This window comes from Ascaphus truei, chromosome 9, assembly GCF_040206685.1.
Source record: "Ascaphus truei isolate aAscTru1 chromosome 9, aAscTru1.hap1, whole genome shotgun sequence".
In the NCBI taxonomy this organism is placed as follows: Eukaryota; Metazoa; Chordata; class Amphibia; order Anura; family Ascaphidae; genus Ascaphus; species Ascaphus truei.
The window spans coordinates 47,424,119-47,448,654 of NC_134491.1; the positions used below are offsets into that span (position 1 = coordinate 47,424,119).

General features: G+C 50.1%; 1 protein-coding gene across 8 annotated transcripts in view; it reads right to left on the reverse strand.

Moving 5' to 3' along the window:
- TSHR (thyroid stimulating hormone receptor) overlaps positions 1-24,536 on the reverse strand; it is a 95,950-nt gene that overhangs the window by 46,962 nt on the left and 24,452 nt on the right. For 6 of the 8 annotated variants that reach the window (XM_075614626.1, XM_075614631.1, XM_075614630.1 and 3 more), the window contains one exon: positions 13,350-13,667. In XM_075614626.1, the coding sequence (XP_075470741.1) occupies positions 13,350-13,507 (158 nt within the window). In that variant the 5' untranslated portion in view covers positions 13,508-13,667. Of the gene's footprint in view, positions 1-1,156; positions 1,449-13,349; positions 13,668-24,536 lie in introns of those variants that run through there. The other 2 variants (XM_075614633.1, XM_075614632.1) reach the window with 2 other exon arrangements.

The window sequence follows — 24,536 nt, forward strand, 5'->3', positions numbered from 1 at the left end:
TTGCAGCCACAGGATCTGGGAACCTTGCAGTCATTGAGTCGATCATGAACTCCTCCGTATACCAAAGTATTCTAGAGTCAAATGTGAGGCCATCTGTCCGACAGCTAAAGCTTGACCGAAATTGGGTCATGTAACAGGACAATGATCCTAAGCACACCAGCAAATCTACATCAGACTGGCTGAAAAAGAAAAGAATCAAGGTGTTGCAAAGTTCAGACCTCAACCCGATTTGAAATGCTGTGGCTGGACCTTAAGAGAGCTGTGCATAAACAAATGCCCACAAACTTCAATGAACTGAAGCAACGTTGTAAAGAAGAGTGGGCCAAAATTCCTCCACAACGATGTGAGAGACTGATAAAGTCATACAGAAAACGATTACTTCATGTTATTGCTGCTAAAGGTGGTTCTACAAGCTATTGAATTATAAGGTGTACTTTTTCACACATGGCTTCTCCATTTTGGCTTTATTTTTGTTAAATGAATCATGACAGGCTGTAATATGTCATGTGTTGTTGTTCATCTGAGGTTGTATTTACCTAATTTTAAGACCTGCTAAGGAACAAATGATTGTTATTATGACCTGATATGTAAAACCATAGAATTCAAAGAGGGTGAACTTTCTTTTTCACACAACTGTGGGTGTGTGTGTATATATATATATACATATATATATAATTTGCTGTACGTATACATATTATATATCTATATATATCTATATTATGTATACTTAGTGTATGTGTAGATATATATATATATATCTATATATATCTATATCTATATTTTTTAAACCATTGTATGTCCGTGTCTAGGGGGAATCTGATTGGTCCGTCGGCCGCCGCCCTCCCATGGCTCTCATTGGCTAACCCCCCCCCCCCCCTTTGTCCCACCCCCCACGGCTCTCATTGGCCGGTGTACCTCGCCCCCCTCCCCCGTGTGTCCCGCCCTGCACGCCTACACCGCGTGCCACTCTGAGCGCAGTGCAGCCGCAGATTCTCCTCACCGAGCGCCCCTGCAACCCCCCCAGCCGCACCTCACACCCGGCCCGCCATCTGCCGCGAAACCCATGGGCCGCAACCTCCATCCGCACCCCCGCCGGATCAGTCCCTCACACCCGCATTCCCACCCCCCCTCGAAGCGCACCATCAGCCCCTCTCACCGTCGCCTCTCTCCCTGCCGCACGCCGCACACTTCCGGCCCTCGCCTCTCTCCCTGTCGCTCACCTCTCCCGCACACTTCCGGCCCTCGCCTCTCTCCCTGCCGCTCACCTCTCCCGCACACTTCCGGCCCTCGCCTCTCTCCCTGTCGCTCACCTCTCCCGCACACTTCCGGCCCTCGCCTCTCTCCCTGCCGCTCACCTCTCCCGCACGCCGCATACTCCGCACAGGCCTGCACAACATGCGGCCCCACTGTGCGGACCGCGGCGACGGCTGCTTTCCTCCTCCTCCTCCCGAGCCCGCTCTCCCTCCCCCTGCGAGCCGAGCCCACTCTCCCCTTCCTCCCCGGGGGAGCCAAGCCCGCTCTCCCCTTCCTCCCCAGGGGATCCGAGCCCACTCTCAAGTGCAGAGCAAACGCGCGCAGTCCCGCCGTGATCGGAGGTGATGTGAGGTGCAAGGGGATATGTGCAAAGGGAGGGGGGATGATGATGTGCAAGGGGAGGGGGGGGGGGTGATGATGTGCAAGGGGAGGGGGGGGTGATGATGTGCAAGGGGAGGGGGGGGTGATGATGTGCAAGGGGAGGGGGGGGGGTGATGATGTGCAAGGGGAGGGGGGGGGGTGATGATGTGCAAGGGGAGGGGGGGGGTGATGATGTGCAAGGGGAGGGGGGGGGGTGATGATGTGCAAGGGGAGGGGGGGGGGTGATGATGTGCAAGGGGAGGGGGGGGGGGGTGATGATGTGCAAGGGGAGGGGGGGGGGGTGATGATGTGCAAGGGGAGGGGGGGTGATGATGTGCAAGGGGAGGGGGGGGTGATGATGTGCAAGGGGAGGGGGGGTGATGATGTGCAAGGGGAGGGGGGGGGTGATGATGTGCAAGGGGAGGGGGGGGTGATGATGTGCAAGGGGAGGGGGGGGTGATGATGTGCAAGGGGAGGGGGGGGGGTGATGATGTGCAAGGGGAGGGGGGGGGGTGATGATGTGCAAGGGGAGGGGGGGGGGTGATGATGTGCAAGGGGAGGGGGGGGGGTGATGATGTGCAAGGGGAGGGGGGGGGGTGATGATGTGCAAGGGGAGGGGGGGGGGTGATGATGTGCAAGGGGAGGGGGGGGTGATGATGTGCAAGGGGAGGGTGGGGGGGGTTGATGTGCAAGGGGAGGGTGGGGGGGGTTGATGTGCAAGGGAAGGGTGGGGGGGTGATGATGTGCAAGGGGAGGGGGGGGTATTGTGCAAGGGGAGGTGCTCACCCGCCCGCGCACCCACTCGGTCACCCACCCGCCCGCGCACCCACTCAGTCACCCACACGTCCGCGCACCCACTCAGTCACCCACACGTCCGCGCACCCACTCAGTCACCCACCCGCGCACCCACTCAGTCACCCACCCACTCAGTCACCCACCCACTCAGTCACCCACCCACTCAGTCACCCACCCAGTCAGTCACCCACCCGCGCACCCAGTCAGTCACCCACCCGCGCACCCAGTCAGTCACCCACCCGCGCACCCACTCAGTCACCCACCCGCGCACCCACTCAGTCACCCACCCGCGCACCCACCCGCGCACCCACTCAGTCACCCACCCGCGCACCCACTCAGTCACCCACCCGCGCACCCACTCAGTCACCCACCCACCCGCGCACCCACTCAGTCACCCACCCGCGCACCCACTCAGTCACCCACCCGCGCACCCACTCAGTCACCCACCCGCCCACCCACGCACCCAGTCACTCACCTGTCTTTTGTGGAAAATATAAAAAGAAACAGGTTGCATTGTTATCTTTTTTTCGGTGTGACAATAACAAAACAGTTACGTTCAGGTTGTGCGCTAAAAAATATTTTTCCCTGGTAGGTGCGCTATGGGAGGGGGGGAAGGGGGTGCCCTGCTCCTTTTATTTGTCCTGGGCCCCATGCTTTCTGTTGATGACACTGCTCCCGCCCGCCACCACAGCGGACACCCCGCCCCACAGTAAGTCCGCTGCCGCCACCCCCCCTGTCACACCCGCTAAAGCGCTATGTACATTAATGGCGCTATATAAATAAAGACATACAATACACACCGCACCCAAAGTCAGCCGCCGCAGAGATACCCGCAGGGTGCCGCCGCACCCTGTCACTAACCCACCTGCAGTGAGCCGCACAACCCTCCCGCTTGCAACTGGGGGGGGGGGAAGAATCAACCCTCCCGCCCCCCCCAGTGACACACTGCTGCCGAGCTCTGAAGGAAGGACGGGGGAAATCACTAACCAAAGGTGAGCAACCGCCGCTAACCTCTGAAGGGGGGGAGATTCCAACCCGCCCACCCAGTGACCGCCACAGAGCTATGAAGGCGGGGGAGGGGGAAGAATTGGAGATGTGAAGGGGGAGGGAAAGAAATGGAGATGTGAAAGGAGGGGGGTGAGCGTAGAGCGAGGCGGAGCGGGAAAATTTTATCCCGGGCAACGCCGGGTATATGAGCTAGTATATATATATATATATATAGTGTGTGTGTGTATATGTGAATATAATTATTTTTTTGTACATGTACAGCCACAGCCATACTGTATGTTTCAGGCCCCTCTGGCTGTGAGGGGTACAGGAACAGGTTTTTGACATTCAGGGGTGAGGTCTGGGGAAGGACACTGCAGACCTCAAAAGGATTAATCCAGGGAATGCGATTCTGTACTAATCAGGTAGGTTCTGCGAAGCAGAAGGGGTTAAAAAAATCTGTATTATTATTTCCAACACTCAGAACTCTGGAAAATAAACAGTCCAGTAATAGCAGCAGATTCGGTTTCCTGCCAGCGTCTTAAAAAGTGGCGGTTTTATTGAAAGAGAAAAAAAAAAAAGCTTTTGTAACCAAAAAAATATATATTTTTTCTTCTTTATTGTTCCTGCCAATTCTCCAGCTACGAAAACAGTGCAGCGGGTGCAGCTGTAAAGCAAAGTGTACAGGCACAGCCAGTGTGTGCGGTAACACAAGGATCACACCCCACAAAGCCCAGAACCCAACCGCACACCTCACTCCCAAATAACTCCAGGGTATAAGTAAGGTGCAGGAGGGGAAAGGAGTTCAAGATTCAGTGCAGGGTAAATACTTCAGCAAAAGTCAGTGGGCGCATGGCAGAGCCACCCAGCGGTGGTGGTGGTGGCGGGTAATACAATAGACAAAAAATGAACGTGCGAGAAAGGAAGAATAAAAAGAGCAAAATAGAAGGAATGGGTGGAATAAGAACGCGAGGGCAAAAGAAGAGAAAATGTAATGACAGAAAGCAGGAGTTACAGAAGGAAACGTGGGAAAGGAGTGAGCAAAGCAGGACCATATGTCTGCACAAACCCATCTCACAGAGAAGCAAGTAAGCAGCAATCACCTGTCTCCCATCCTGACAATGGTCTTATTCAGGATCAGGGGCTTGCATAGGCAGAGCGCTCAGCCAGGCGTGCAGGGAAATCAGGGGAGCTCTGACAGACTCAAATAAACACCCCCCCCAAGATTAAACAGGACCCTCCAGGAGGTCAGCCACAGACATTTCCCTGGGCTCTACAGACACAGCACATAGAATGGTTCACTGAGAAAATAAACTCTCACATTAGGTAACCCCTGCAGTGCTGGGAGGACATGGAGCTCACTGCTGGAAGGGCGCAAAGGGAGCGTTCAAGTTTAAGCAGTGTGTGAGAGAGTAGCTTCAAAGGCTTAGGGCAGGGGTGGGGTGGGCAACTCCCACCAACGGGTCAAGGTTTCAGGATAGATTGAGCCACCTGTGCTGAAGCAGGGTCTGATTGAGCCATCTGTACTGAAGCTGGGACTGATTGAGGCACCTGTGCTGAAGCAGGGATATTCTGAAAACCTGACCTGTTGATAGCTCTTGAGAACTGGAGTTGGCCACCCTAGGGTTAGGGTGTGTCCCAGAGTCCCTCCCTCCCAAGGCTGGGTGACAGTGGCACAAGTGGCAAAGGGAACTGATAAGATATTGGGTATGTCCCACTCACCACAGAGTGACAGTGACAGAAGAGAGCTGTAAGATATTGGGTATGTCTCTCACTGTAGACTGACACAGTGACAGAAGAGAGCTGTAAGATATTGGGTATGTCTCTCACTGTAGAGTGACACAGTGACAGATGAGACTTGCAATAGCCCCCCCCCCCACGTGTCTGCTCATTTTCCTATCTGCTGTAAGACCTCAGACCCTATTTGATCTTTGGGGCTTAATTTCGTATGTAGGATTTAGCCTTATGTGTATCCACAGCATGTTTGAATCCCCTTACTGTATTGGCCTTTACCATGTCTGATGGGATGCTATTCCATGTAACCACTACGCTTTCCATGAAGAAATACTTCCTCACATTTCCCTTTACCCTCCTACCCACCAGCTTCAGAGCCTGACATCTAGTTCTAGGGGGGGCATTGTATAGCGTGGGGGCATAGTATAGCGTGGGGGCACAGTATAGCGTGGGGGCTTAGTATAGCGCGGGGGGCATAGTATAGTGGGGGGCATAGTATAGCGTGGGGGCATAGTATAGCGTGGGGGCATAGTATAGTGGGAGGCTTAGTATAGCGGGGGGCTTAGTATAGCATGGGGGCATAGTATAGCAGGGGGCATAGTATTCCGTGGGGGGCATAGTATAGCGGGGGGCATAGTATAGCGTGGGGGCATAGTTTAGCGGGGGGCATAGTATAGCGGGGGGGCATAGTATAGCTGGGGTATAGTGCAGGCACTGCCGTATCAGTTCATAGTCCAGAGGTACTACCTATCTACATATTATATAACACCTCCCAGCGCTATCATCCCATCACCACTCTGAGTGAGAGAAGCTTACCTAACATTTTACAGGGCTCTCTATAGCATTGACTGGCTGCTGCCACCTACAGGAAACACACAGTACTGCCAGCTAAATTGCGGCCCTTTAAAAGCCAGGATTGGGAGACGCATTAACCCTATCACTGCAGGAGGGGCTAGTAGCGCATTGCAGAGCAAGATTACATGCTGCAGACATCTTTCCCGTTATAGTTTATTAAAACTTCTGCTGCGCTATAAAGAAAAATCCCCGTGGTATAAGAGTGAGTCAGATAAATACGCATCTTGATGAAAACAGGAACCCGTGGACCTGAGCGCTGGGAAGAGAGGAAGATTTGGGCAGAGATGAGATGATAAGAGGGGAAAAAAATCAATTATGTCAAGAGCCCCATGGAAGCCCCTGCGATATGATGGGAGCAGCTGAACACATCTAATGAGCACAAGCATCCTTTCTGTCCTACACGTGCAATAAATGTTTGTTCACAAAAGCTGCTATTTCTTTTGGAGTACGTCCGGTATGAGGACATAATGTGATTTACAGGAAGTCGTAATTAGATGGGAAAATGTTTCAGATTGTCTCAAGCACAGCCTGGACACCGATATATGCTCATTTTAGTATGTTTTCTTCTATTGAAGAGACCACACTCCTACGCGGCCACAGTTGACGGCAATGTTTTGCAGGACCTATGGCATGGAAGGGTTTCATTTCCTTTGCAGCCGCTTTGCTATCCTTAGCCTTCACCCCAGCGGAGGGGTTACATGCTCCTGCAGAGCACCTGGTACATACTGTTCAAGTCTCTCCAGCGGCAAAAATGATTGGTTGTGGTTCACAAATAGGATTAGGCCATGCATCTGGCATTGTTTAGATAAACATCCCTCCCAATTAAGCCCAGATGAGCTTCTGCTCAAGAGGCACCTGGAGAACTTCCCAGCGGACAATAGGGGGAGATCATCACTTGGGGGTCTCGTCCCTCTGGATTGAAGACACAGGCTTTCACAGAACCGGAGACGTCCAGAAGAGTTCACTGGGTCTCAATGTGAGTCTCTACTCACAAACGTTACAATATGTCAGGATGAGACAGTGGCAAACGCACAAGGAGTTGTAACACCAACAGTTTCTGCCTTCCGCGGCAGCGTGACAGTGGCACGGGGGAAAGAAAGGTTTAGCTCGGGTGGCCAACTCCAGTCCTCAAGGGCCACCAACAGGTCAGGTTTTAAGGATATCCCTGCTTCAGCACAGGTGGCTCACTCGTTGACTGGAATTCTTAGGCTAGGTCCCCAGTGTCAGCTGCAGCGCTCGCTATGGCGTGCGCTGTGGGAACAAGATCTGTCCCTCAATGGGGCCGGGACCATTACCTGCCTGCGCGCGCGTGTAGAGATCGCGATGCGCAACCACATTTTGTAAAGACAAGTATTTTGTCTTTACTAGTGGCGACGGAGCGCTGGCCACGTCACGGCGGAGGTTCAGCCAATAAGGGCGAACCAGCTGTGTGACGTCATGGCCACGCCCCCCCCCCCCCGGTCGTGATCTTGTCTTTCCCCTCACAGACCACAGATCGCGGCTTGACAAGGTGCACGCGCGTGCCACCCCTGGTCTAGCTCATTGGGTCTGTCCCTCCCCACTGTGGCATGATACAATGACACATACAGAACGGAGGGAGAAGGGGGGAGAGAAGGAGAAAGGAGAAAAGAGGACAGGAAAGAGATGGAAAAAGAGAGAAGACAGAAAGTGGATGAGAAGGTGAGAGAAAGGAAGAACAGAGATGAAGAGAGAGGAGTGAGATGAAGGAAGAGAGATAAAGAGAGGGGTGAGATAAAGAGAGAGGGAGAGAGATGAAGGAAGAGAGATAAAGAGAGAGGGGTGAGATAAAGAGAGGGAGAGAGATAAAGAGAGAGGGGTGAGATAAAGAGAGAGGAGTTACATAAAGAGAGAGGAGTTACATAAAGAGAGAGGGAGAGATGCAGGGGAGAGAAGTGGAATACAAAGAGAAATAGAATATTAGATGGAGTGACATAACAAGACATGCTGAGAGTGAGGCGTCCACATTTCAACTTGTGAGGCTGTTAGATGGAATGCAAGATCATACAGCACTATACATTCCCCGGCTGTCCCAATGGGCCTGGTGGATTCAAGGAGCAGAGCAGGAATTCCAACTGCTGACTCCATCCAGAGCCGCAGTGTTCAACAAACCGCAGCCAACTATCCCTGAAATACTGCAGGCTCCTAACCATACTGCATGCCCGACAAGACTACCACATTCCTATCAGACTATCAGAGGGAACGGGCAGCTACAGCTACAGCTGCCGACAACTGATACAATGACACAGAAAAGGGACAGTGAAGGTGTAAAGCAGAGGTGGGTCTTCCATTGAGCCACTGATTGAGCCATCTGTGTTGAAGCAGGGATATCCTGAAAACCTGACCTGTTGATGGCCTTTGATGACTGGAGTTGGCCAGCCCGGGTGTAAAATAAATGTTCTAGTTGATGAAATAGACAAATGTATCATGAGCTCCAGTTTAAGACACAAGAAGTGTATACAACTGCTGAAAAGAAACTCTGAAAACCGACACATCCCGTTATTGTGTGTGTGGCGTGTAACACGCCTCCTATCTTCACCTTTTGCTCCCTACAGTCCCTCTTTAAATTCTAAACGCCAAGACTGAGGTCTCTAAATATAGCTCTTTAACATGGCCCAAAAGAGCGAGCAATTCATTAGGGTCTTCTGGAAACGAATCCGGCCAAGGTGGCTATTTTGGAGGAAATATCACTAAAAGGACGCAGGTAGTGTGTGAGATCCAATGAAAAGCAACTGAAAGGCAACTGGCAGGATGGGCCTACATTTCTTTACAGTGACCCTCCAAAGGTCAAAGGGGAAGGGATGGAATGTAACAGGTAAGGAATAATAGTGAGTGAGAAAAGAAAAAAGTGCGCAACTAGTGTAATAAGTGACGTGATGAATATTAATAAAAATACGTGACCTTAATCAGAGCGTCTGCAGCTGCGATGGAGGGGGGGCTCAGGAACCCCCTAAAGCTAACAGATAAAAACAGAAAAGACACAGCGCACAACGCTTTTTTATTAACATATAAACTCATTTTAGTTATTCAATACTTTTATATTTTGTCTCTATGTCCTTTTATTTTTGCTATTTTATATTGCTTATAGGTTTTTTGCTAAGCTATTTATTTAAGTGTGCATTTTATGTTGTCTTTTAAGATTAATCGGCTTTGCTAATTTTTCGTGCTTCTTTTTCACTATATTGTGATATAATGGACATAAGGTTAGTCGTCCAAGTGTGTCAGTAACTGATGTACCTTTGCATTATGTCGTTTTTCTATGTCTAATATCCCTCTCTTTGTTTTAGAATCATCGATCGCGTTTATACTGTGTTATTTTGATTGTTAATAAAGTTTATTTTGTTTTATGTTATGTTGCTATTGGCAACCAGTGACGCGTGCAACCGGGACTCTATAACCCCTCCCCTGCTACTCTCCCATTGGTTGTGTGAGTAGCCGGCTAAGCCAATGAGATACTGGCGCGGGGTATTTAGAAATCTCCCAATACCACTCATTTTTATTCCCTGATGAAGAAACCCACGGGTTTCGAAACGCGTTGGAAGAGCTGTCAAGAGTCTTGTCTCTAACTACACCATCCCATCACGCGAGCTGACCCAGTGAAAACGGCGCCAAACATCGGCGAGTATCCCCGTGGTGACGTCACCAACCCGGAAGTGTTTGAACGGAGGGGAGAGAGAGGATCCTAGCTGGCGTGGAGCTTCGCTTTGTAACAGCACTGCATGGGACAGCAGCACACGTTTGACTCGTGTTTTGGGTGTAAGAACTTTCTGAGGCTTCCTATCTACCTCGACAGGACCCTGTATCTGAGGCACCAGCGTCCATATCCATGTGAGGACATCTGTTCCGGTTTCCATGTGGCGCTTGGGTAACATTATCCCGAAACTGCTTGTATAACACCTTATTGATGTACGCACAATACTCACCACATTATAATTTACATGTCAATACAACTTTTAATACACTATGAGCGTTGTGCGCTGTGTCTTTTCTGTTTTTATAAGGAATAATAGTGACAGAATATTACTGGGACGGAATATTACTGGGACGGAATATTACTGGGACGGAATATTACTGAGACGGAATATTACTGGGACGGAATATTACTGAGACGGAATATTACTGAGACGGAATATTACTGGGACGGAATATTACTGGGACGGAATATTACTGGGACGGAATATTACTGAGACGGAATATTACTGGGACGGAATATTACTGGGACGGAATATTGCTGGGAAGGAATAATGCTGGGACGGAATAATGCTGGGACGGAATATTACTGGGACGGAATATTACTGGGACGGAATATTACTGAGACGGAATATTACTGAGACGGAATATTACTGGGACGGAATATTACTGGGACGGAATATTACTGGGACGGAATATTACTGGGACGGAATATTACTGGGACGGAATATTACTGAGACGGAATATTACTGAGACGGAATATTACCGAGACGGAATATTGCCGGGACGGAATAATGCCGGGACGGAATATTACCGGGACGAAATATTACCGAGACGGAATATTACCGAGACGGAATATTACCGGGACGGACTATTACCGGGACGGAATATTACCGGGACGGAATATTACCGGGACGGAATATTGCCGGGACGGAATAATGCCGGGACGGAATAATGCCGGGACGGAATAATGCCGGGACGGAATAATGCCGGGACGGAATATTACTGGGACGGAATATTACTGAGACGGAATATTACTGAGACGGAATATTACTGAGACGGAATATTACTGAGACGGATTAATACTGGGACGGATAATACTGGGATGGAATATTACTGGGATGGAATATTACTGGGATGGAAAATTACTGGGATGGAATATTACTGGGACGGAATATTAGTGATGGAATATTAGTGAGATGGAATATTACTGAGATGGAATATTACTGGGATGGAATATTACTGGGATGGAATATTAGTGATGGAATATTAGTGATGGAATATTAGTGACGGAATATTAGTGATGGAATATTAGTGATGGAATATTAGTGATGGAATATTAGTGATGGAATATTACTGGGATGGAATACTAGTGATGGAATATTAGTGACGGAATATTAGTGATGGAATATTAGTGATGGAATATTAGTGACGGAATATTAGTGACAGAATATTAGTGATGGAATATTAGTGATGGAATATTACTGGGATGGAATATTAGTGATAGAATATTAGTGACGGAATATTAGTGATGGAATATTACTGGGATGGAATATTAGTGATAGAATATTAGTGATGGAATATTAGTGATGGAATATTAGTGATGGAATATTACTGGGATGGAATACTAGTGATGGAATATTACTGGGATGGAATATTAGTGATAGAATATTAGTGACGGAATATTAGTGATGGAATATTACTGGGATGGAATATTAGTGATGGAATATTAGTGATGGAATATTAGTGATGGAATATTAGTGACGGAATATTAGTGACAGAATATTAGTGATGGAATATTAGTGATGGAATATTACTGGGATGGAATATTAGTGATAGAATATTAGTGACGGAATATTAGTGATGGAATATTACTGGGATGGAATATTAGTGAAAGTATATTAGTGACGGAATATTAGTGATGGAATATTAGTGATGGAATATTAGTGATGGAATATTACTGGGATGGAATATTAGTGATGGAATATTACTGGGATGGAATATTAGTGACGGAATATTACTGAGATGGAATATTAGTGACGGAATATTAGTGATGGAATATTAGTGATGGAATATTAGTGATGGAATATTACTGGGATGGAATATTAGTGATGGAATATTACTGAGATGGAATATTAGTGATGGAATATTACTGAGATGGAATATTAGTGATGGAATATTACTGGGATGGAATATTAGTGATGGAATATTACTGGGATGGAATATTAGTGATAGAATATTAGTGACGGAATATTAGTGATGGAATATTACTGGGATGGAATATTAGTGAAAGTATATTAGTGACGGAATATTAGTGATGGAATATTAGTGATGGAATATTAGTGATGGAATATTACTGGGATGGAATATTAGTGATGGAATATTACTGGGATGGAATATTAGTGATGGAATATTACTGGGATGGAATATTAGTGACGGAATATTACTGAGATGGAATATTAGTGACGGAATATTAGTGATGGAATATTAGTGATGGAATATTAGTGATGGAATATTACTGGGATGGAATATTAGTGATGGAATATTACTGAGATGGAATATTAGTGATGGAATATTACTGAGATGGAATATTAGTGATGGAATATTACTGGGATGGAATATTAGTGATGGAATATTACTGGGATGGAATATTAGTGATGGAATATTACTGGGATGGAATATTAGTGATGGAATATTACTGGGATGGAATATTAGTGATGGAATATTACTGGGATGGAATATTAGTGATGGAATATTACTGAGATGGAATATTAGTGATGGAATATTACTGGGATGGAATATTAGTGATGGAATGTTACAGTGAAAGCATGTAATCGTATCTTTGCCACATCCAGTTAATGAATGTTGTTGATGGTCAATCTGTTCATTTGGTGGTAAAAGGCCCATGCACGGGTTGAATTAAAGGTTTCTTTTCAGTCTGTTTATACATGCTACAAAATGTAGAGGCCCAATGAATTATTCTGTGAAACTTAAGCTGCTGGGAGATTTGTGAGTGACGAGTATCGGGACAGCAAATCAAAAGCACTAAATGTTATCACAACATTCAATTCATTGGACTCTGCTTTGGCACAGAAGGCATTATGGGCCACATCGCTAAGTGGTGCTACTATATAAAGGCACCTTCCATCTCCTGACCACACCTTATGGCTATAGTTGCCAGATGGCTTCTCCAAAAATACTGGACACAATGGTGAACACGCTCGAGACACACACATACATACCCCTCTCTCCGCTCCATGCTGTTTCCTCCTCTCCTTGGCCCCACCACCAGGCTCCTGACACATCCTCCTGATTGGCTACTGCTGGGTAATGCAGCCAATCAGGATGGAGGAAGCTGCCAAACCCCTTAGAAACAGCCCTGCTCTGGGAAATCCTGTGGCCTCCCAAGCCGGTCAGGTCACTATGTATGTCCAGAGAGGTAATACCGGTATACACATACGTGTCCAGTATTACCTCTCATTTTTTTCTGGACAGTGTCCAAATACAGGACAGTCCGGTTCAATACTGGACACCTGGTAACCCTACTTGTGGCTCATTGAAGTGATTTGGCCGTAAAGGCGTCTTCCGGACCCAGGAGATGTAACACTGCCTAGTAAATATGAATCTATATCTTCCACCCAAGGACGGTCACTCACAGGGTCTCGGTATCCGGAGGGAACTCCGGGAGGTCGTGGAGCTCCCTGCAGATTATCCTGGAGCTCCACCCCTCCACGCATTCACAGCCATCGGGGCATGAGGCGCCAGTGCAGGGCAGAAGGAGGAGCAGGAGGCAGCGGGGCAGAATGTGAGGCATCTCGGAGCACCGGTAGTGGGGGCACCTCAGCTTCACATGGCTTGGTCTGGTGATGCTGTGGGAAGTGGCAGATTGGGCTTCTTCTCTCTGAGTGTCCCTTCTCTGCTCACGTTTCTGGCACTGTCTCTGCCCGTTTACAGCTCTGCCGCCAGCACGCCTCCTGCCAAACAAAAAGCACAACTGTACAATTAGATTGTAAGCTCTTGGGGGGGGGCATGTCCGGGTGCCGCGCTGGAAAGACTAATAATATAAAAACGCAATGTAAGCAATAATCTGGAGGCAGACAAAACAAAGACAGCAGCACACCGCCAAGGAAACCAGGGTCAAAATGGTGATAGAAAAATATATTTATTGAAACATCACCAAAAAGGAGGAACATGGACCCTCCTACGCGTTTCGCACCTTGTGGCTGCTTTCTCAAGGTGTTCATGGCTGATGGATTAACCATAACACAGGCCTGACCTGCTGAGGGAGAACGAGTGGATGCGGCCATCTTAGGCAACGTGAATCTTACAAAACGGAAAGCACAGTAGCTCACCTTTGAAATTTATAAACACAAAATCATGTAGTAATAATAATTTGCGCTAAAATAATTGAAAAGCTCAGTTTTGTCGAAAAACAAATGCTGAAACGAAGATGAGTCTTTTTGGAAACGACTGGTGAGAAGATTTAAACAAAGTCTGGAGATAGGCCTAAATATAATATAGTTACATTCAGCGGCCATTTTGAGCAAGCAGTTCCTTTGAACAGGGGTGGACAACTCCAGTCCTCAAGAGCCACCAACAGTTCAGGTTTTCAGGATATCCCTGCTTCCGCACAAGTGGTAAAGTCTTCGACTGAACCACTGATTGAGCCACCTGCGCTGAAACAGGGATATCCTGAAAACATGACCTGTTGGTGGCACTTGAGGACCGGAGTTGGCTGCTGCTGTGCTAGCGCTTCAAACTGTGCAATATTCACACAGCAGGTTACAGAGAGAAAAAACTGGAGCTTCTTGTGCACAAGTTTAGTGCCCGGGACACTTTGCTGGATGACCCAACAGGTCAGGTTTTAAGGATATCCCAGCTTCAGCACAGATGGCTTAATCAGTGGCTCAGTCTTCGACTACACTACCTGTGCTAAAGCAGGAATATCCTGAAAACCTGTCCTGTTGGTGGCCTTTGAGGACTGGAGTTGCCCCCCCCACCCCCCCTGCCTAGAACATTGAAAAACGCACAAACACTGTTAACCGGATTTTTTTCTTCGCGCAAAGGAGCAGCTAGGTGGGAGAAACAGCAGCGCGGATTGGGATTTAGACAAAACTGCATGAACAGAGTTGAAAAAGAGGCAGAATAAGAAAAATAAAAAACATAGAAACAAAAATAAAGGAAGAAAAGATGAGAGTAAATCTTTGACAAAGGGAGAAAGAATAAGAACCCTCTGAGTGCCCGGTGTAAACATTGCGGGGGAGACATTTTTAACAGATGTAGCCAGGTTCTCCCCCTTCTGTGTGGACCCCCCCTCCTTATACTCACTGCCGTTCGCGGAGAGGTGTGGGAGGCATGTGAGTGAGCAGCGCGCCATCGCAGGGATGCGGCCGGTTGCCGGGGACGCGTGCGGCCCGTTGCTATGGCCGCGATCGCGTTGTGAAGGTCCTGGCGGCTCGCAGTGCAGGGCGCCGCCATCTTGCCCGGAAGAGTTGCGCATGCGCAGAAAGGAGCGTGCGAACCCTAGCCTACCAGGGAAGGCTCTTGGAAGGAACTACAAGTCCCATGAGCCTCTGCGCACCCCACGTGACTCCAGGGAGCCAATAGGGCTGGAGTATCTCCCGACACAGAGGGATTGATACATTTTGCGGGGTCTGAGCACGTTGGTCAGTCGGCGCCAGGAGCAGCTAGGGGAAGGAGGTAGGGTGCAGGAGTCAGTGACTCCCTGCACTAGGCCAGCAGCCCCCTAGGCCCCAGATAGCCCTAAGTCACCCGTAGTTGAGTATTGTAGGGACAGGCCCCAGGTCAGGGACATTGCCCCTTACGATACAGAGTCAATAAGAGACACAGCGGACGCTGCGCGTCCATCCAGACGTTTGGGCTCATACCTCCGCTGCCGCTGCAGAGGCCTTCCGGGGTGGGATCGCCCCGGATGGTGGTTCCTGTGTTCTTCTGTCATCGGATCCTTTGTGAAGCTCTGTTGCAGGCCCGAGAACTGGAGTACTCGGCAGGTAACTCGTGTCAACAAGTGCACCAACGATCCTACTTATTATTGTTACGGGACTAGTGGCTGCGCAGTCACACATATCTTCTCCCTTAAAGGGTGACGACATATTGTGTGGGGTTCTTGGACACGGGGTGGGATCACCCGGTGTAGGTTGAAGCGTCCTGCGAGACGCATTAGTTAGTGTCTCCTCTAGAGAGGGACACCTGTTGATCTGTTGATGTTATATGCAAGTACGTTTCCTATGCTCACAAGTAAAGGTATTGGTGGTTATATATACTGTGTGCTGGGTGATATATATTGTCCTGCGAGGAACCACTCCCCCTCTGGTGGGAGTCATCGCAGGTGGAGGCGCTGCATCGAGTACAGGGTTACTCATAATATACTTGCCCCAGGTTCCCCTTGGCGGAAGCTCAGCCCTCCTGTGAGCCTAACAGGTAAAGCACCACACCTGGTAACAGTAGGCTCACCGTATTCACACTATATCTGCGATTGGGTGGGGGAATACCCTTTACACAAACTTTGTAAGTGCTAAATTTTTAGACTGAAATATGTCTTCAATGTAACTTGCAGTTGATAATCCTCAGTAGCAACTTTACACACTTACCTACACTCTACACCCTTCACCCCACACCCTTCACCCCACATTCTACACCCTTCACCCCACACTCTACACCTTTCACCCCACATTTTACACCCTTCACCCCACACTCTACACACTTTTACCCCACACTCTACACCCTTACCCCCACACTCTACACCCTTACCCCCACACTCTACACCCTTACCTACCCAGTCAGGGGAACATGTCTGGGCAGAAATTAATATCCTATGAAACCTAAACAAAAAAGATCAAAAACAACGAGAAGATTTAATGCAAACACAGCTATGTTTAAACGCGGTGAGCTAAACACAGACATTATCACTGGCAGAAGAAATTGCACACACTGTATTAGAATGAATTTCGCCTCTTTTAGAAGAAAATGTCTCTGCTTTGGACCCCCCCCCCCCCCACTGCTCTCACACAAACATGAACAAAACAGGGAAACAAAGCAGTACAGCTAAGAAATGTCCTACTAAATGAGTCTAAATGCAGAGATACAAGTTCGCTAACGAGCTAGATGCCTGGTGAAATAGAAGTGGGCACGGTGACCTGGGAGTTAGAGGAATCCATGAATCTAAAAGGGACATGTAAGTGAGTTTCTAGATAAATGGGTTCCCAAGCAGGCTTTAACTAGTGAGAGAGCACAGCAAGAACGGGGCAACATATCAGGCCCAGACCGTCATTCTACATGTCCTCGTTTCTCCAAGCAGCGGAGGAACTACAAAGGACACACTATACAATTAGTAGTGAGGGGCCGGGGGCACAAACTGGGGTGTGTGAAATTTTCGGGTGGGGGGGGGAGGGCAGCGCTTATAGAGACCCCGCGCTCTTCCCCACAACATTTAAATAAAATGCAGAGGGAGCGCGCAAGGTCTCTGTAACTGCCTCTTACCTGCTCTCCGGCAGCCCATGACAACGCGGTGCGATGCCGAAGAGAAGGTAAGGAGGGGAGGGGGTGGGGGGATGGGGGGTGAACAACGGGGGAGAGCAGGCAGTTGGGCGCAAAGAAAAAAGCTTGCGCAGTCCTGGTGTAGGGACCTGCTGAGAGGGTTCACGTGGTTGAAGTTTAACGTTTTGGCTAAAAGATTGAACTAAATGACCCATATGTATGAGAAGAACAAACACATAAATGAACTCATTTGTCATATTCAATGTGCAATCAATATGAGAATTTCTTCATCCTTGCTCCCATAAGATTCCCGAATTGTTGCGTATCTCCCCTTGGCTATGCTGGCTTAGGATGCTGCATCCCCATCCTGGGTCCAGAAAAGAGAATGAACAGTCTCCTAGAGCAGGGGGAGCTCAACTCCATAAGACCCACTAACAGGTCAGGTTTTGAGGATATCTTCGACTGAGCCACTGATTGAGCCACCTGTGCTGAAGCTGGGATATCCTTGAAACCTGGCCTGTTGGGGAGGGGGGGGGGGGCGCTAGAGGGCTGGAGTTGAGCCCCCCATGTCTATTCCCCAAGCATTTTTTTATTCCATCACTGTATTATCTTTTACCACCTCTCTTGGGCCCAGATACACTAAACCAGGGTTTCCCAAACTTTTTTTTCCGTGACCCGGTTATTTTTGAACTTCTCCTTCGTGACCCACTAAAAATGTTATCACCTATACTGGCCTATAGGGCCTGCACAGGCACACACACAGCCACTGATACACACACAGCCACTGATACACACACACACATCCACTGACAGACACGCAGCCACTGACACACACACTGATACACACACAGCAACTGATACACACGCACGCAGCCACTGACACACACACACAGCCACTGACAAACACGCAGCCACATAGAGACACAGCTACACACACACACAGAGACACTGCTACACACACACATACACTGATACACACACACACACACACTGATACACACACACAGACACTGATACACACACACACACACACACACTGATACACACACACAGACACTGATACACACACACACACACACACTGATACACACAAACACTGATACACACAAACACTGATACACACACAGACACTGATACACACACACTGATACTGATACACACACACACACTGATACACCACACACACACACACACACTGATATACACACACACACTGATACAGATACACACAAACACACAGCCACTGATACACACACACTCTGTTACACACACACACACACAGATACAGATACACACACAGACACTGATACACACACACTGATACTGATACACACACACACACACACACACACACACACACACACACACACACTGATACAGATATACACAAACACACAGCCACTGATACACACACACAGCCACTGATACACACACACTGATACATACAGACACTGATACACACACAGACACTGATACACACACAGACACTGATACACACACAGACACTGATACACACACACTGATACTGATACACACACACACTGATACACACACACACACACACACATACACACACTGATACAGATACACACAAACACACAGCCACTGATACACACACACTCTGATACACACACACACACAGCCACTGATACAGATACACACACACACAGCCACTGATACACACACACACACACACTCGCTCTCCCCTATACGCACACAGACACAAACAGTGAATTACAGGCAATGATGGATGTGAGTGACTGGAGGGGGGGCCGGGGACTGGGTGGGTGGAAGGGGGGGAACTGGGACTGGGTGGGTGGAAGGGGGGGAACTGGGACTGGGTGGGTGGGAGGGGGGTAACTGGGACTGGGTGGGAGGGGGGGAACTGGGACTGGGTGGGTGGGAGGAGGGAACTGGGTGGGTGGGAGGGGGGAACTGGGACTTAGGGGGGAACTGGGACTGGGTGGGTGGGGGGAACTGGGACTGGGTGGGTGGGAGTGGGAGGGGGGAACTGGGACTGGGTGGGTGGGAGGGGGGGACTGGGACACTTGGGTGGGTGGCAGTGACTGGGTGGGTGTGTGGGAGACGGTGGTTGAGTGACAGTGACTAGGTGGGTGGGAGACAGTGACTGGGTGACAGTGACTGGGTGGGAGAGTCACTGGGTGACAGTGACTGGGTGGGTGGGTGACAGTGACTGAGTGGGTGACAGTGACTGGGTGGGGTGACTTACCTTGCCGCCGGACACTTTCCCCTGCTGCCCCCGATATCCCCTGCTGCCCGGGACGGGAGGTGTGCTTGGGGGCACGGGAGGTGGGCTCGGGAGGGGGTGCCACGGGAGGTGAGCTCGGGAAGCTGGCCGCGGGGGGAAGCGGGCCGCGGGGGGAAGCGGGCCGCGGGGGGAAGCGGGCCGCAGTAGGAGCTTGTACTTCCCCCTCCGTCCCACATAACGTGCAGGCTGCAGAGGAGCTGGTACTTCCTCATCCGCCCCACGTTGGGAGTGGGGGGGAGGAAGGGAGCGGGCCCTGCACATGCACGCGGGACCGCGGGGGGAATCGCCGCCATTTTTTTAACTTGGGGGGGGGGGGCGGGAGACACCGGGCGGCCAGCCTCGCTGCGACCCGGCAATTTTGGTGCCGTGGCCCGGTGCCGGGTCGCGACCCACCATTTGGGAAACGCTGCACTAAACTCTTAGATTATTTAGCGTAACACTAATCTAGGTTAATAGTAACGCCTATGTACTGAAGGGAATAGCCTGACGTTAACCCAATGTATCTCCTTTAAATATTGTATGTTACATTTTTTTTCACCCATTGATATGCAAAAGAAGCTTTTCCATTAACATCGCATATCCACCAAAGGCCGTTCAGCGCAACGCAAGGAATTAACGGTCGTTTTTTAAGGTTTTACATTAAAGGTGGGGTTACTCCCATCCATAGACCTTGAATATGGATTTTGCTCCTCTCTCTCTCCCATCCCGTCACACTCAAAGCCCCTTTCTCAGGGTCTGGATGGGAGTAACGCCACCTTTCGGTAAGCCTGGCGTTCCACCATGTTATTTGAAGTTAATGTAAGGCAGTGGTAATTTAGCCACAGGGTTAAGCTTTTGCTCACGAGTTGAACAATGCCCGTTGTTTTTACCTTTGTGGATGTGATACTGCTAAAACGCTAATGCAAGCCCTTATCCTCTCCCGCCTGGATTATTGTAACATATTTCTAACAGGTCTCCCTGCCTCACAACTTTCTCTATTGCAATCTATCCAAAATTCTGCTGCTAGAATAATTTCACTTTCTCCCAAAACAGCTACCAACACGTCAGGTTTTCAGGACATCCCTGGTACAGCACAGGTGGCTCAATCCTGAGCCACTGATTGAGCCACCCGTGCTGAAGCAGGGATATCCTGAAAACCTGACCTGTTGGGGAGTCTTGATGACTGGAGTTGAGAACCACTGCCGTATGGCGAGGTTCTGTCATGGAGACGCAAGAGAAAGGTAAATCTCTCAGAAACCGAGTGATCTCCAGGGATACAAATAGTGTGGATGGATCCGCTCTGGAAAACTTTATAAAAGGTAGACATGCAGCTTCTACTATAAGGTCCATAATTATAGCCATTTTCTCATCGATAACTGATACAAATAATTGTTAAATGATTTTTCTTCAAGTAAATTAACTAAGTCACAAGGCCACATCTTTTCAGAACATTTTGATTTTGGGATCTCTTAAAAATAACATATTTTTCTCTAAAAGCTTTTTTTCCCTTTTAACAATCAATAGTTTAAACTCATGTAAATTCAGCGTAAGTAAAAGAACCTGACAGGGTTGCCCCCTTTCACCTTTTTTTTTTTAACCTATCATTAGATTAACTGATTATGCATTTAAAACAATCTAAAACATATAAGGGAATAAATATCGGTTACATTGAAATGTAAAAAGCAGCATTTGCTGATGATATATGTGGGGCCCTGTCTTAGATGGCTACCTTTTCTATAAGGGGTTAACTGGGTGGGTTCACTCAGGGTTCGCCCCATCCCTTTCTGCCCCATAAACAGTGATGTCATCATAAGAAGCACAGAGGGTATATATAGCCCCACCCTTTGTTCTGGAAGCAGGTTCTTCATAGTGAGCCCTGTATATAGAGTTTCTATGTGTCTAGTCAGCAGCTAGTATGGCAATGTCACTGTTGATTGTTTTCCAGTTTATTAACATGCTCGGATCTTTAGCCAGCGCCTGTTAAAGGATTGGGAAGCGGAAATTTTCAGGAGAACGATGCCACACTGTCCGCAGACGGTTGCATATACTGCAACCTGTACTCTCTCTGGATTGGCCCAATTAAACTTGTCCACTACATCCTTACGCAATGGGTAACTAATCCTATGTACCTCCTCTGGATAGGTCACAGCATCGAAGAATGAACTCTGCGGGGGTCCCATTCAGTGGACCCCCCCTCCGAAGCTCCATGGTGGCAGACACTGTCCCCGGCGCAGAGGACAGAAAGTCTCGCTACATCTGTAGCACAATCAGGGGCAGCAAGGGCTCCTCCGCCGCTCTGCCTGCTGCACGACAAGAACAGCGCAGAGTGCTCAGGCCAAGAGAGGGCATACCTGGGGAAATCCTGCTGGGCGCCGCCGCGGACAGAGCGCTTACACGGGACACGCCGGGGACAGAGCGCTTACACGGGACACGCCGGGGACAGAGCGCTTACACGGGACACGCCGCGGACAGAGCGCTTACACGGGACACGCCACGGACAGAGCGCTTACACGGGACACGCCGGGGAGAACCAGCTGCATTATAACGTGTCAGCTCCGTAAATATGTTTGTGCTGCAAGAAAAGCCGCTCTGAAGAGTGGGGGAATAAGCCTCTGCCTGCAAAGTGTCATACGCCCCGTTACCCGGCCCTGAATACGCCCCGTTACACTGCCCTGAATACGCCCTGTTACACGGCCCTGAATACGCCCCGTTACACTGCCCTGAATACGCCCTGTTACCCGGCCCTGAATACGCCCCGTTACACGGCCCTGAATACGCCCTGTTACCCGGCCCTGAATACGCCCCGTTACACGGCCCTGAATACGCCCAGTTACCCGGCCCTGAATACGCCCCATTACACGCCCTGAATACGCCCCGTTACATGCCCTTGAAAACGCCCCGTTACACGGCCCTGAATACGCCCCGTTACACGCCCCTGAAAACGCCCCGTTACACGGCCCTGAATACGCCCCGTTACACGCCCCTGAATACGCCCTGTTACACGGCCCTGAATACACCCCGTTACACGGTCCTGAATACGCCCCGTTACACGTTGCTGAATACGCCCCGTTACACGGCCCTGAATACGCCCCGTTACACTGCCCTGAATACGCCCCGTTACACGCCCTGAATACGCCTCGTTACACGGCCCTGAATACGCCCCGTTACACTGCCCTGAATACGCCCCGTTACACGGCCCTGAATACGCCCCGTTACACGCCCCTGAATACGCCCCCGTTACACTGCCCTGAATACGCCCCGTTACACTGCCCTGAATACGCCCCGTTACACTGCCCTGAATACGCCCCGTTACACTGCCCTGAATACGCCGCGTTACACGGTCCTGAATACGCCCCGTTACACGCCCCGTTACACGCCCCTGAATACGCCCCGTTACACGCCCCGTTACACGCCCCTGAATACGCCCCGTTACACGCCCCTGAATACGCCCCGTTACACTGCCCTGAATACGCCCCGTTACACGCCCCTGAATACGCCCACGTTACACGGCCCTGAATACGCCCCGTTACACTGCCCCTGAATACGCCCCGTTACACGCCCCTGAATACGCCCCGTTACACGCCCCTGAATACGCCCCCGTTACACGCCCCTGAATACGCCCCGTTACACGCCCCTGAATACGCCCCGTTACACGCCCCTGAATACGCTCCGTTACACTGCCCTGAATACGCCCCGTTACACGGCCCTGAATACGCCCCGTTACATGCCCTGAATACGCCCCGTTACATGCCCTGAATACGCCCCGTTACACGCCCCTGAATACGCCCCGTTACACGCCCCTGAATACGCCCCGTTACACGCCCCTGAATACGCCCCGTTACACGCCCCTGAATACGCCCCGTTACACGCCCCTGAATACGCCCCGTTACACGCCCCTGAATACGCTCCGTTACACTGCCCTGAATACGCCCCGTTACACTGCCCTGAATACGCCCCGTTACACGGTCCTGAATACGCCCCGTTACACGGTCCTGAATACGCCCCGTTACACGCCCCTGAATACGCCCCTGAATACGCCCCGTTACACGCCCCTGAATACGCCCCGTTACACGCCCCTGAATACGCCCCCGTTACACGCCCCTGAATACGCCCCCGTTACACGCCCCTGAATACGCCCCGTTACACGGGCCTGAATACGCCCCGTTACATGCCCTGAATACGCCCCGTTACACGCCCCTGAATACGCCCCGTTACACGCCCCTGAATACGCCCCGTTACACGGCCCTGAATACGCCCCGTTACACGCCCCTGAATACGCCGTTACACGGCCCTGAATACACCCCGTTACACGGTCCTGAATACGCCCCGTTACACGTTGCTGAATACGCCCCGTTACACGGCCCTGAATACGCCCCGTTACACTGCCCTGAATACGCCCCGTTACACGCCCTGAATACGCCCCGTTACACGGCCCTGAATACGCCCCGTTACACTGCCCTGAATACGCCCCGTTACACGGCCCTGAATACGCCCCGTTACACGCCCCTGAATACGCCCCCGTTACACTGCCCTGAATACGCCCCGTTACACTGCCCTGAATACGCCCCGTTACACTGCCCTGAATACGCCCCGTTACACTGCCCTGAATACGCCGCGTTACACGGTCCTGAATACGCCCCGTTACACGCCCCGTTACACGCCCCTGAATACGCCCCGTTACACGCCCCGTTACACGCCCCTGAATACGCCCCGTTACACGCCCCTGAATACGCCCCGTTACACTGCCCTGAATACGCCCCGTTACACGGCCCTGAATACGCCCACGTTACACGGCCCTGAATACGCCCCGTTACACTGCCCCTGAATACGCCCCGTTACACGCCCCTGAATACGCCCCGTTACACGCCCCTGAATACGCCCCCGTTACACGCCCCTGAATACGCCCCGTTACACGCCCCTGAATACGCCCCGTTACACGCCCCTGAATACGCTCCGTTACACTGCCCTGAATACGCCCCGTTACACGGCCCTGAATACGCCCCGTTACATGCCCTGAATACGCCCCGTTACATGCCCTGAATACGCCCCGTTACACTGCCCTGAATACGCCCCGTTACACTGCCCTGAATACGCCCCG